Genomic DNA, 15,546 nt, shown 5'->3' on the forward strand with positions numbered 1-15,546 from the left:
CAGCTGGCTGATGATTTTAAAAGCCTCCTGAACTCTTTTGGTCTAACACAAGTTGTGGATGGACCAACACATAATCTTGGACACACCTTGGACCTGGTTATTTCTTTTGGGCTCTCAGTTTCACTTAAGGACATATCAGACATTGCTATTTCAGATCACTGTCCTGTTATTTTTGAATTTATTGCTCCTCCATCTGCTAGTAAGCCACTTGTTCCTGTCTCTCGCTGCCGTTTGGTCACCTCCTCGACAGCGGGGGACTTTGCTGCTGCCTTCATGGACTCTCAGTTTTATGCCATGAATGGACTGGTTTCTCCATTACTCCCAGATAACATCCTCTCTTCTTTCCACTCTACATGCACAGTAATTTTGGACTCTGTTGCACCGATGCGCTGCAAATCCAGGAAATCAAAATCCGACCCCTGGTTAAATGCCACGACCCGTGCCCTCAGGCAACGCTGCAGACGGGCGGAGAGAAAATGGAAAAAGGACAAACTACAGGTGTCTCTGGGTTTTCTGAGGGACAGTCTCACTGACTATCAGAAGGCTGTGAAGGAGGCAAAAGCACAATATCTGTCTCATATTATTTCGAGCAGTTGTCATCGTCCCAGTGTGTTATTTCAGACTATAAACTCAGTTGTAAATCCACACACCTCTGTTTTGTTGGACGCTACAACCACAACCTGTGAGGAGTTTCTTCAGTTTTTTATTGATAAGGTTTCATCAGTCAGACAGAACGCTGATCAGAACTGTAATGTTGAGTTGTCTGCTCCTCGTGCACATTCTGCTGTGCTTGAACAGTTTGAGCCCATTTCTTTTGCATCTCTCGCTGATGTTGTAAAACACATAAAATCTACAAGTTGTCCTTTTGATGTTGTTCCAGCTAAGGTGCTGAAGGAGGTTTTTAATACTGTTGGGGCGGGTCTCCTAACTTTTATTAATGTTTGTCTTAGATCAGGGTCTGTTCCAGCTGCTTTTAAACATGCTGTGGTTCGACCTCTTCTTAAAAAACCTCACCTGGACTCATCAGTTTTATCCAATTTTAGACCTGTGTCTCATCTGCCATTTCTATCTAAGGTTTTAGAAAAGGTTGTCTTTTTACAGTTACAATCATTTTTAGAAGACAATCTCATCCTTGAAAAATTCCAGTCTGGGTTTAGATCGCGACACAGCACTGAGTCAGCACTTTTAAAAGTTCATAATGATATTACTCTGTCGGTGGATGCAGGGAATCCTGCTGTGCTGGTTCTGTTGGACCTCACAGCAGCCTTTCATACTGTGGATCACACAGTACTTGTTTCCCGGTTGGAACATTTTATTGGCATTCATGGTACTGCACTTGAGTGGTTTAGATCATATTTGGCTGAAAGGAGCTTTTCTGTCATGATTGGGGACCTTTCCTCATCAACTGCTCCTCTGTGCTGTGGAGTGCCGCAGGGATCTGTCCTTGGGCCGATTCTATTTTCTTTGTACATTCTGCCATTGGGGTCAATTATAACCCAGCACAATTTGTCCTTTCATTGTTATGCAGATGATCTGCAAATCTATCTGCCTGTGAGGACGAATGGGAGTGATGCTTTGTCATCATTATTTAATTGTATTTGTGATGTAAAGCAGTGGCTGTCCCGAAACTTCCTTTACCTGAATGATGGTAAAACTGAGATCATGGTGTTTGAGCGCACTGGCATACCAAATGTGGTAACACCAAATTTTGGTGCTTTGGCTAACTATGTAAAACCAGCTGTCAAGAATTTGGGAGTGATATTTGACAGCTGTTTGAGGTTCGATCAACAGATAAATTCTGTTGTCAAAGCTAGTTTTTTCCAACTTCGCCTCTTGGCTAAAATAAAGCACTTTCTCAGTAGACGTGATCTTGAGACGGCCATTCATGCTTTCATTAGCTCCAGACTTGATTATTGTAATGCACTTTATGCGGGCATTAATCAGTCGTCTCTTGTGCGTCTCCAGTTGGTGCAGAATGCTGCTGCTCGTCTTTTGACAAACACTTCTAGACGTGAGCATATTGCGCCCATCCTATACTCACTCCACTGGCTTCCAGTTCGTTTTAGAATTGATTTTAAAATTTTAATGTTTGTTTTTAAAGCTATTTATGGCCTTGCACCTCCCTACTTGTCTGAAATTTTAACTTTGCGCACCTACAGTAGGACGTTAAGGGCGTCTGGCCAACTTTACTTAGATGTTCCAAGGTCAAGATATAAACGCTGGGGTGATCATGCTTTCGCGGTAGCTGGCCCCAGACTGTGGAATGAGCTACCTCTTGAGTTACGTGCTATTCCTGACCTAGCACTTTTTAAATCTAAGTTAAAGACTTATTTATTTAAACTGGCTTTTAACACTTAGTGGGGAGGTGACATGTTCTGTTATTTTTATGTTCTTTTTTTATGTGTTGTTTTAAAATTTTATTTTATATGTGTTTTATTTTGTAAATTTGTGTTTTTAATGTTAAGCACTTTGGACACCAGTCGGTGCTGTAAAGCGCTTTATAAATAAATGTTGATTGATTGATTGATTGATTGATTGATTTTTGACGACTTTTGGTTTTACCTTCCTAATTTACTTAAAAACAAAAACTGTTTACCTTGCCTTGTTTGTTGTCCTTTTTTTTTCAGGACAATTTCATCTGTGTGACTTTACAGTTTTCTTTCATTCTGACATACTGCATTAAAACAGTGACTCCTAAATTCACCCTAAAAAAGAAAAGTTAGGTTTCTTTTTTACTGTGAAAACCAGAAATATGTTTAGCAAACCATTTTTATAACTTAGAATGCAAATATGAATTGTAAATTTCAAAAATATATGTAAAAATGTAGCATAAACAAAGTTATATACGACAGTTCACACTAAAATGCAGGAAATGCTTCAGGTGTGCACTGTGGCTATTTACATGCAATAAGATGTCACACAAATTATATTTGTGCCACTCAGACAAACAATTCCTGTCCAATGCACATCAGAAACCCCCAAAATTATAGATATTCCACCTCAATAATTTTCCACCTCCATGTATTTTCCCCAATTCCTTGTTTTTGTAGCATTTTTATTGGTGTTGGCACAGACTGTCCTGACTGTGTTAGTGGCCAAAATAAAACAAACAAACAAACAAACAAACAAAAAACAATAGAAAAAGGTGTTTTGGTCTTTTGGTGGTGGTGGGGGGGGGGGGGTGTCTCTCTACCTGAACTCCTGTGTTCTCCATGCCTGGAGCCTACTCTGTGTTTCAGGATTTGGCACTGGAGCAGAGTTCTGCAGTGCAGAGTCCTGGAGAAGCTGGAACAAGAAGCACACGATCCAATCCACTGCGGAGATCTGTGCGCACAGTTTGGTGAATCCACCTGCTCTCATTCACCGAACTGTGTGCAAAGATCTCCCTAGTCGAAATGCGGCATACATTATCAGAGGCTGAACCAGAGTGTGATCAGTCTGATTCATCCTCTGATGATGCGTGCCGCACTTCGATCATCTTTATGCAGTTAAAAAAAGAGAATTGACGCGCTCTTCCAAATGCCTGATTATTTTGACGCACTAAATAAATAAAATAACTATACCATACACACTAAAACACTTCACCACTCACACTAAAACACACTCCAAGCATGGCAAATATCACACAACTTTCAAAACTGATTGCCGTCTGCTTTTTGCTCTGCATGAAACCACAATTTTCTTCTCTCAGCAACCATTGTATGTGGATTGGGGATCATTGTTTATTAGGAAATATATTTGACAACACCGATGAAGAAAAATTTGTCTACTTTTTTTACTTGTTTGCTGTGCAGACAGAGAGACATGGAAGAAAAGTCCTGTTCACAAAATGCACACACAACACGCTTCAGTGGGCTTCAATATGCATTTAAACAGACACTCAGAGTGGAGCAGATTGTGTGCTATGTCCAGTTTATTAGGTCATGTGACTTTTGACGCAGAGGTGCGTCAATCGACTTCAGAGGGATAACATCATTCACAATAAAGAAGTGGTCCTCCCGTGTGTGCTTACGTGATCAAAAAATGTCATGTCATGCTTTGGCAATGTGGCTAACTTGGACCAAACTTGAAAAATGTAAAAACCAAGACCTTGTGTTGGTGGCTGACTGGTAATCCTGCTTGCTGTTACGTCTTTCAGGATAACAAGATGCTAACGTTTTTAGTTGTATTTTTCTGTGAAGATAAAAAAGACTTTAAAAATAAGTGTGTCACTGTGCAGATATGATTTCCAACAAGAACATATTGACCTGCAAACTTGCTGACCGTCATTGCTCCTGGTGTAACCTTAGCAGGAATGGGTTTGATCATTTGGAATCAATAATATTTCTAAGGTATTTATTAACAGCTCCTCCCATTGACATGATTTAATGATGTCAACAATTAATCACAACATGATAATTCAATTCCTGACAACGATCGAATGCCCCAATCAAATCAATATACTGCCAAACATGTAGGCATTTGAGCAAGCATCTTTTTACCCCACCGCAGTATTCCGATGCCATGCCCTCATAGCCAGTTTTAGTGAGTCAGACTCCCACAGAGACAAGGTAGGGTAATCATGACTGTGCCTGCGTTAGGTTGTCCTGGGGTATAAGATGGGATCTTACCCGTCATGGGCTAATCATCCTTCCATACTCACCTGAGAAAGGATACCGACAAATTGAGGCACCAAGGTGTGAGGGGAAACAACTATTTGAGGTGTCATATCAAAACAGTTTAAATTTTCACGGATCATTAAATTTGTAGGATCATTGAAAGTGAATTGAACTACCTCCCTAGTAATTTAGCCAGGAATAGATACATTGGCTCAGTCAATGCTGCAATCAATAAACAGTCTTACTACATTCTCTTAAAAATGGAATGACTACATGATCAGATACATATAATTACCATTATTTGGATCTAAGGCCCAAATTCATTTTAGCCCAGTTTCTTCATTGAAGCACCTTGATGTCTGGTTACATCAAGCAAGAATGGGAAAGAATTCCACCTACAAAGCTTCAACAATTAGTGTCCTCAGTTCCCAAATGCTTATTGAGTGTTGTTCGAAGGAAAGGCGATGTAACACAGCGGTAAACCAGCCCAGTCTGTCTTTTTTTTTTTTTGTGCTCCTGTGACGAAATGAGTAAAACTTTCGTGACGGGGTGTTTTTTAACTCACTATTCCTAACCCTACTCCTACCCCCGACCCTAACCTTAACCATAACCTAATCTTACTCTTTCCCCCCACCCTAATCATAACCACCCCAACTCCCCCCCCTTCACTTTTAATTTTGTGCAGCCATCACGGAATGAATTGGAATGAATTTGTGCTGCCGTGACAAAAACCAGGTTGGGTAAACATACCACTTGCCCAAGCTTTTTTGAAATGTGTTGCAGGCATCCATTTCAAAATGAGCAAATATTTGCACAAAACAATAAAGTTTATTAGTTTGAAGACTAAATATCTTGTCTTTGTGGTGTATTTTATTGAATATAGGTTGAAGAGGACTTGCAAATCATTGTATTCTGTTTTTATTTACATTTTACACAACGTCCCAACTTCATTGGAATTGGGGTTGTAGAAATAAGCAGGAGTGGTGGCCAAGTGTTTAGTGCACTTGTTTTCAGTGTGAAAGGTTCCCAATTCAAATCCCACCCCTACCACATTTCTCCATGTAATGTGGACTTGCATAATGAAGGGCATCTGGTGTAAAAGTTGTGTCAAATCCACATGCAGACCCACCTTGGATCTGCTGTGGAGACCCTGAATGAAAACCAGTGAGCAGTCGAAGGGACTAACTTTACTCTTATATAGTCCAAGCCCAAACATTGTTGTCAAAGGTTCTGGGAACCAAAAAGAAACTTTCCTTACAAATCTTCGCAGAATGTTTGGCCTGATGTTCTCAAAACGTTTGTGCTAACGTTACTATCAAATGTTCTGGGAACCAAAAAGAAACTTTCCTTAAAAATGTTCTGAGAACATTACAGCTGCCATTCTCATAACATTTGACAAAAATTCTTATAACATTATGGGAACTTCTTTTTGTTAGTTAAAGGATTATTAATGGATTAATAACTGAGTGAGAGGTCTGTATGGAGAAATATTTGACTGAGGTGGTGACAGTATGGACCTACCGTGAGTGAGGTCCGTGAAAAAAACATAGAGGTCTGATATCACCATACATACTGAGTAAGCGAGGTTAATAATTTGTTTATTATTATTTATTGCCCGAATATGCTAGTGATGGGCAAATATGCTGCTGATGGAGACATTGCGGACCAGTTTGGCAAACTATCTGACCGGTAATCAGCCAATCAGAGCGCATGTAGTGTTGCATATAATAATAGTAATTATTTAAACACACACTGTTTATACAGTATAAGTAAGTCTTGATGACATCAGTGTAGTTTTGAGCCAGGATGTGTTCTAGGTGCTGCTGACATCACCTTGATTTAGAAATCCTGGCTTTGTGGATGATTGTTGTTGTGTTGGGGGGTTTGGCTGGATGTTTTTGTGTTGTTTTCTTTTCTTTGCTCTCCAGGTGGTATGCAAACTGTTTTTTGTCTGTGGAGAAGGTGCTGGCAGAAGAGTCCTTCACCCTCATCAGCATTATTAGCTGCACCTGTGGAGGATGTTCATGTGCAGGCCTACTGACTCACAGCACCTGTGGATGATGCTCACATGTAAACTTAAAGACTTTCAGCTGAAGCAGATAATGAGATGGCGTTCTGCATTTAAGCCATGAGTGGTTCAAGCAGAATTGCCGTGAATTCGACCTTGTGACGTTCGTTTGTGAGACGCTGAGGACCGCGCCAGGGTTTGACACATCGTGCCTGTGAAGGAGGACGGGTGAGGGACACATGCTGTCAGCACACATCAGAGGTGATTATTGTCTGAATGATCGTTAATAGTAATTTGGCATTTTGTTACGCAGTATATTTGAACAATGATGAGAATTGTGCAGTTTGCTTCTCACTGCTGTTGCGTACGGACTGATGATCCTCCACCTGTTGTGAGAAGCTGCTCATTTACATAAAGCTTAAATACAGACCTGAATATGTTGCTGATAGTGTGTGCCTCTGAAAGATATTTGCTGTAGCTCTGTTGACTTACCTCACCTTTTCCATCCTTCACAAAGTCAGTTTGTCGTGTCCACCTGGGGGGTGTTTGGCGGTGAATCTGAGTCCAGAAGCGCCGAGGCTTCGATCCTTTTGGGCGCTGGAGAGCACGCCGTCTTTCACTCCACCAGACAAACCAAATATTTATGTTGTACACTAATTATTGCACTTGAGGGGAAATAAAATTGTTTTGTTTGTGGAACCGCTTTCTGGTTATTTAGTGCTGGGTTCGGTCAGACGTTGGTCCGCTCCTCAACCTGCGTCTGCACATAACAGATGATATTAAAATGCTTTATATAAGGTGATTCACCTTCATGTGAAAGCAGTTTCATTTCTTTGTAGATGTCCATCGTGATGATTCTCATGTTCCTGGTGGCCTGGTCTCCTTACTCCGTTGTGTGTCTCTGGGCATCATTTAGTGACCCAAAGATGATTCCTGCTTCAATGGCAATAATTGCTCCACTGTTTGCCAAATCATCCACTTTTTACAACCCCTGCATTTATGTCATTGCCAACAAAAAGTAAGTTTCTTTATTTTCACAGTATCATCTATAACACGTCACAAACTCTGCTCCTGAACGGCACATACCGTGCATGTTTTCCAACTCTCTCTGCTCCACCCACTGCTCATTAAGTCAAGTGTGCTCTGCCAAAGTAACAGTATATAAGCTTTTTTCCTTTAAATAATGCCTTCAAAATCATTTTGATTGTAACCCAACTCATTAAAGGGAGAATGATATCACTACCATTGTCACAGGGCACCTCCAACTGATACAGATGTTTTGGGCTGTCACATGACCCCTATTGCAAAGGCACCTATGGTGCCATAATAATGTACGTACCTGGTTAGTGTGCAACACTATGAACATGATCGTGAAGGTTGTGCACTGTTGTTGGCTGCTCTGTGAAAGAGAAAAAACTGTTATATTTTTAAAAAAAATGTATGTTTAATAATCAAACAAGCTGCCAACAACAAGCATCATGGAGAAAAAGGTAGGTTGTTTTAATCTTCCAGAGTGACTAGAACTGCCAACAACACAGCAAAACCTGTCTATCTATGTACACCTCCCTGGTGTTGTCACTGTAATTACTGTTGCAATGAGGGTCATGTCTGGTCTGTAAGAAATGCTTATATAATTGAGTGGTAAAAGCAGGCGGTCTGTTAGAAAATCTTCCACTGTGTACCACTAATGTAGGAGGTTTTGTGAATTGCAGTGGCATCTGCAAGCACTCCGTGTACAAACTAATTTAATATTCTGATGCTAAACTAATGATTGATACAATCGGGATTCTCCCCAGACAATGGAACAATGGCACTGTGTCGTTATACTGCCATCTAGCAGTATAATGATGCCATTTTTTTTTTTACACATTTCCCTTGTATAATTTTCAATTTGAAAAGTGTAGTCCCCTATAGTTTAGTGTCATCTCATGATGTTTAGTGGTAGACTTGGTGGGAATCTAATGGCGCACAAACTTTTGTGGGAAGTTTCACATAAACAACTTAAGCTCTTTATTTTATTCTGTTTACATCAAGATGACACAAGCCATGACAAAATGCAACTGTTACACAAATCAGAGGATCAGAGGATGATCTCTGCATTTTTTGTTTCGACTTGACGGGGATCACAGCCTGTGCGGAGCACGGCAATTGCCGGGCCGTCTAGGGAGGAGGCACGCTTGGTGCCGATTGTACGGAGGCAGGTGCACAGCTGACTCGATCAACGCTGTCTGCTGTGTGATCATTCAGATCAGAGGCTGAGAACGTTGTAGGGTCTGTGACAGTGAACAGGGAGGCTTTTGTGAAGAAAACAGCAGAACTGAATTGGAAATTCTTCAGGTACCAAAACACACTTTGATATTTTGGGGTTGGATAGCAGCACGCATTCATAAGGACATGTCACACTGAAATCAGAACAGTTCCAAGTTTTCCGAAAGTGTTTCTTAGAGGAAAATGTCTCAGCGTGCACTTGAATGCTGCAAATGTTAAAAACGGAACCAGAGATTAATTACAAAGTTTACATAAGTGTGATGTCGTGTTATAATGACTCGTTTTTAAGTGATAACTGTTCATTTTGATGTAGTCACAGTAAAAAACAGCCGCTTTCCACTGTGCAAAAACTCAGTTACAGAACAGTCTCACATCAAGACACTCAAGGTAAAATAAAAATAAACATTACCAGCTCCACTGAGAAGAAGAAGAAGAAAAAAAAACCTGAACAGTCATCCACTTGCGATTTCCAAAGTCTGCTTCACCAAAGGAGTCCCCACGCATGGATCCCGCACGATAGACAGCCGGTGTTGCCGTGTTCCTCACAAAGTTCTCTCACAGTTAGCTAAAAAGTCCATTATCTCCTGAAAATAATGTATTCTGAATTTTTGTAATATGTAAAAAAAAAAAAATCAATGTGCGTGTCCAGCCTGTAAAAAACAGCGCCAGGAGACATTCTGTGTGCAGGTTCATGGTGGGACTAAAAGAGCATCCAGTGACACAAACAGCAGCATCACCACATATTAGAATTCAAAATCTGACAGACTCTGAAAAAATGAAGAGTTTTGGGGTAAAGGGTGTCACTTCCTGTCTCTCTGTACAGCCTCTGTTAAATCTGAACCTTCACTTTCATTTGAAAGCTCAGAAGCTTCGTTATCGGATGAAGCACTGTTCGTTTCATTGTCTGTCATCCGTCGGGATGTTTCTGCTTTACCAAAAATGTGTATCACATGTTGAGAAATGCAGACAAATGCAGAGTAAAATGCAGTGTAATAAGATGTTTTCCAGAAATGCACCTGCTGACTCGGGGAGGAAAGCTGAATCCTTTATTCTTCTATTTTTATTTTATTTTTTGACAATATAGATGGGTGCCAAAATCTGAATCACAAGAACAAGGTGAGATTTTCACATTTTGAAGTGAATGCCCCCCTGCCTGGTGATGCTGTGACTTAGGAATTCAAACTTTTCAAATTGAAAATTATACAAGGGAAATGTGTAAAAAAAAAAAAAAAAAAAAAAAGTCTAGAATCGCCCACATTTTAAATTGTCTTTCTGTACATTCTTTTTTCTTTCAAATAAGTTTATTGCACATTTGTAACATACAATGTGTCCATGAAACACAAACATTTTAGATGAATTTAACTAATCAACAATTCAGCACACAATCAGACCAGAAACCGTACTAAAAGATTTTTATTTTTGTCTTAGGGCTTTAGGACACAAGGTCGGATAGGACCCCGAGTGGAAGTGTTGTGCGCCGGTTCAGGTTATAGTTGCCCACAGCACCGCTATACTATCAATTTCTGGGAAGAACCATGTACAGTAAATATGTATCAATCATCACCAATGCACATAAGGAACGCAGGATTGAGGAGCCAAGTAGGTGGACTCAGTGGCATGAGCAGGTGGATAAAAATGCTGAAAGGTTTATTTACAGTGACTGTTTTGCTGATATTCGCATGCTCACAAGCTTCTTAGGCATGAAATGAGGATGAGGCAGAATAATCTGAAGGGAGATCAGGAGCAAAGTAGCCAGGGCCAGGTGAAATCAGTAGAGCTGGTGATGGCAAACTAAAAAAGAAAATGACAGGTGTAGCATATTTAAATGAACAGAATATTTTATTAAATCTTAATTTTAATTAAATACCTCAGGTCACCATCCACATCAATGTGGGAAAATAGTATCAAAATTGATCAGTCTAAATTTCAAAGTCACAAGTTCTGAATACAACTGATTATCTGTCTTCAACTGGACACAAGATAACTGGTGTAAATTTGAACATTTATTTACATATACACAGTTAATGAAGAGGTGACTGAGATTTTGATGAATATGGATAATAATTCATAGTTTTTATTACTGGGGTTTGATGAGACGTGAGGCTGAAAAACAAAGAGAAAGGAGGAAAGAACAAGGACAAAATATGTATGGAATTTAGCCATGAGTTAAGGATTCATTAAAAGATTACTTTGGACAAATTTAGACTAAACCACTTTGCATCACTGACAGCTAAGGCCATTGGACTGATCTGGACCCATGTACTAGATGAAGTTAGCAGATTCAGAGAGGTCCAGAGCATTTGGTCTGGTGACTTCCTTCCACCAGACCCTAAGGGTTCAGCCTTTGATGATTACTTTGTGTCCCTGGGTCAGAGTTAGCCAGGACCTGACTTCTTGCATGACTGAAATGAACATCAGCAACACAGTGATGAGCAATTAACACACCCCTGTGTTTGCAATTATATGGGTGTATATAAAACCATGCGCAAGTGATGCGTAAAATGACTCTAACAATGGCTGCGTTAGCATCAGAGGACCTTGCAAATGGTCAAAACTGATGTAAGCTTGTATTCAGGGAACACGAGGATTTTCTTGCAAATGATTTTCTTGTTAATTGGACTCGGTCATAAACAGAGTCCAGTTAACAAGGCCACTGTTACTGGATATGTGCAGAACTGTGGCCATCCCATAGCATGATATGGCGATGACTCTTCTAATATCTTTCCTGCATTGCCTGAATGGTAATTTCTTCACAATCACTGCTGTGACACACACAAACATGAACCCACTTTTTAAAATCAATATGTCAGTTTTTTTGTTATTAAAAAATTTAAAATGCATTAGGACGTTGCAAAAAATGTAAATAAAAACAGAATACAATGATTTAAAAATCCCCTTCAACCTATATTCAATTGAATGCACCACAAAGACAAGATATTTAATGTTCCAACTGATAGACTTTGTTTTTTTGTTCAAATATTTGCTCATTTTGAAATGGATGCCTGCAACAAACTTCAAAAAAGTTGGGACGGGTCAACAAAAGACTGGGAAAGTTGATGAATGCTCAAACAACACCTAATTGGAAACAAGTGAGTGTCATGATTGGGTATAAAGGGAGCATCCCCAAAAGGCTCAGCCGTTCACAAGCAAAGATGGGGCGAGGATCACCACTTTGTGAACAACTGCGTGAAAAATAGTCCAACAGTTTAAGAACAATATTTCTCAACCTTAAATTGCAAGGAATTTAGGGATTCCATAATCTACAGTCCATAATATAATCAGAAGATTCAGAGAATCTGGTGATCTTTCTATGTGTAAGTGGCAAGGCCAATAACCAACACTGAATGCCAGTGACCTTCGATCCCTCAGGCGGCACTGCATTAAAACTGACATTGTGTAAAGTATCTTACGGCATGGGCTCAGGAACACTTCAGAAAACCAATATCAGTTAACGCAGTTCGTCGCTACATCTACAAGTCCAAGTTAAAATTCAACCATGCAAAGTGAAAGCCACACATCAACAACATCCAGAAACGCCGCCACCTTCTCTGGGCCCGAGCTCATTCAAAATGGACAGACACAAAGTGGAAAAGTGTGCTGTGGTTTGATAAGTAGAGTTGGAAGTTGGAACATATTATGGTTAATAAGTTTGAAATCATGGACGTTGTGTCCTCTAGACAAAAGAAGAAAAAGACCATTCAGATTGTTACCAGCGCTAAGTTCAAAAGCCAGCGTCTGTGATGGTATGGGGGTGTTTTAGTGTCATGGAATGGGCAACTTACACATCTGTGATGGCACCATAAATGCTGAAAGGTACATCCAGGTTTTGGAGCAACACATGCTGCCATCCAAGCAATGTCTTTTTCAGGGATGTCCCTGCTTATTTCAGGAAGACAATACCAAGCCACATTCTGCATGTGTTACAACAACGTGGCTTCATAGTAAAAGAGTACAGATACTAGACTGACCTGCCTGCAGTCCAGACCTGTCGCCCATTGAAAATGTGTGGCGCATTATGAAGCGTAAAATACAACAATGGAGACCCGGGACTGTTGAACAACTGAAGTCATACATCAAGCAAGAATGGGAAAGAATTCCACCTACAAAGCTTGAACAATTAGTGTCCTCAGTTCACAAATGCTTGAGTGTTGTTAGAAGGAAAGGTGATGTAACACAGTGGTAAACATACCACTGTCCCAGCTTTTTTGAAAATATTTTTTTATAGTTTTTGTGCAAATATTTGCACAATAACAATGTTTATCAGTTTGAACATTAAATATCTTGTCTTTGTGGTGTATTCAATTGAATATAGGTTGAAGAGGGATTTGCAAATTATTGTATTCTGTTTTTGTTTACATTTTACACAATGTCCCAACTTCATTGGAATATTATGATGATGCCTGTACTGTGACATTTTGTTTTATTTGTGGAATAAAATGTACCATCTTCTAGGTTCAGAAGAGCCATCACAGGAATGATCCTATGCCAAACAAGAAACCATTTTTCCGTCGACACCCAGGTGCCCATGACGATCTCTCAACAGCTTCTGACCCAGTGACAGAAGTCTGCATCAGCATTGTGTTATTATGAAACCCTGACAAACACTGTGGAGAAATAAACCTTATCAGCATAAATGGCTCTGCCAACCTCACAAATCAGCAGACTTCCACAATGATGATGATAATGATTTTATTTGCCTCAGATATTTAATAACAATGATGCATTCTAATCTTTCACTGTGTAAATCCCACTTGCAATGTCATTGTCACACTGAATTTGTCTCAAGATTTCAATAGCAACCAAATACTGTGCTTTATTATATGCTTGGAATTCAAATCTACATACTTGAGGGTGCATATGGTGCAAAATTCTGCTTGATCTGCTTTTTAAAGTTTTAAATGGCTCAAATTCATTCATTAAATTCATTTTCTATACCCACTTATTCCAATTAATAACCTAACCTACGGACTCTTTCAGTACAATTGATGTCTCCCTTTGCTCTGAATGTTTAAATGCAATATAGCTGTTAATATTATCAGTTGATGGGTGTTTCAGTTAAGTACCGCTGTCGCTGTGAATGACAGTCAATAATAAATATTTATGTTAGGAATAAAATTGTCTCTTGTGTCAGCTATATATGTAGTTCAAAATTCCTGTACTGTTGTATTATAATGACAGTGATAATGGTGGTACTTGAAGCGCCAATTATTTTCCAATTTGGTGTGGTGGAAAAATTGGTGATCTAGCCTGTGACGGTTGTAAATCAAAAATGAGTTAAAAAATGCAGAAAATGCCTTTGTAATACATTTATAATAATAATAATAATACATTTTATTTGTATTGCACCTTACATTTCAAAGAAATCTCAAAGTGCTACAGCAAGGATTTAAAAACAGAATTAAAACAGATTTCAAAAACCATTTCAAATGATAAGATATCTAAAAGGCCTTTTGAAATAACAATGTCTTTAGGCCTTTTTTAAAGGCCTCCACACTTTGTGGGGCCCTCAGGGTCTCTGGGAGGGAGTTCCAGAGCCGAGGGGCCACTGCCTGGAAGGCCCTGTCTCCCATGGTGGAGAGTCTGGTCCTGGGTTGGTGAAGGCAGTGTGAGGAGGTGGTGGAGCGGAGAGATCTTGAGGTGGTGTGTGGGGTGAGGAGTTCACTGAGGTAGGCAGGGGCGGTTCCGTGCATGCACTGATAAGTCAGGAGGCAGAGTTTGCACTCTATTCTGTATTTGATGGGCAGCCAGTGGAGGGATCTGAGGACAGGGGTGGTGTGTATTTTATATCTTCTTGCAAGGGGGGAAGGTACAAGTTAGAACAGTGAATCAATGGCAGAAAATACAAGTATTACATCTGGTTTTATCTCCGCAGGATGAACTCACATAGTTATATACCATTCCTCAAATTATCAGTTGCAGTTGCTGATAATTTGATGATAATACTGAAGGAATGTTTCTAACAAATGTCAGATATGTACTACTTCACAAAAACATACTGTTTTGTAAAATTCCAACACACACTCCTTTCATTTTCACAATTGTAATCATTTGATAATTGATAATAGACATTAGAAACAAATAATAAAAATAAAAAAATCTCTTGGGGCAAACTTAGTATAATGCGGGAAAACCCATACCCAGGAACATGCCTCTTATGTGCCTTCAAATGTTTGTGACCATCTCAAACACGAATAAGAGAAGATACCTGGGTGGAGGGAAAATGAACAAAAATGAACAAGAGATGTGCCAACAGTCAGGTGAACATCAGGTATGTTCATCCCAGGTGAAAGTATTTAAAACATACCATCATAAAGAGCACTGTGTTGTGCGCTACTTGTTGCTTTATAGTTGAGAATTATCAACACTGAGTTTCTGGTTCCATGGAGACAGTTACAGGCCGACACAAAGAATTCAACAAAGGAGGCCTCTTTCTCGTCTTTTGGCAAGGTGCTCTTTCGGTGGTCTCCGTTTGTGCTGTTAGCTGGCGATGCTAGTGCCAGTCAGTGCTACAGGAGCTCCCATGGACGCAGACGGAGGAAGAGGAGAAGAGCTGGTGTCCAGGTGAGGCTGATGCTGTTCTGGAAGCGTGGAGTCATGGAAAGATGTCATCGTTCTTTCCTGATCAAGCTGTTTTCTCCAGACGCGTGGATGTATGGCCAGTTTTCCTTGCTG

The 15,546-nt window shown here is 39.9% G+C and overlaps 1 protein-coding gene across 1 annotated transcript in view; it reads left to right on the forward strand.

The window, feature by feature from the left end:
* Positions 1–13,480, forward strand: part of rrh (retinal pigment epithelium-derived rhodopsin homolog) — a 48,998-nt gene extending 35,518 nt beyond the window's left edge. Inside the window, exons 5-6 of the mRNA XM_034195513.1 lie at positions 7,446–7,624; positions 13,327–13,480. Coding sequence (XP_034051404.1) covers positions 7,446–7,624; positions 13,327–13,432 — 285 coding nt within the window. The 3' untranslated portion in view covers positions 13,433–13,480. The remainder of the gene's footprint in view (positions 1–7,445; positions 7,625–13,326) is intronic.
* The last annotated feature ends 2,066 nt before the right edge of the window (positions 13,481–15,546 follow it).

Source organism: Thalassophryne amazonica, chromosome 19 (assembly GCF_902500255.1).
Source record: "Thalassophryne amazonica chromosome 19, fThaAma1.1, whole genome shotgun sequence".
Taxonomy (NCBI): domain Eukaryota; kingdom Metazoa; phylum Chordata; class Actinopteri; order Batrachoidiformes; family Batrachoididae; genus Thalassophryne; species Thalassophryne amazonica.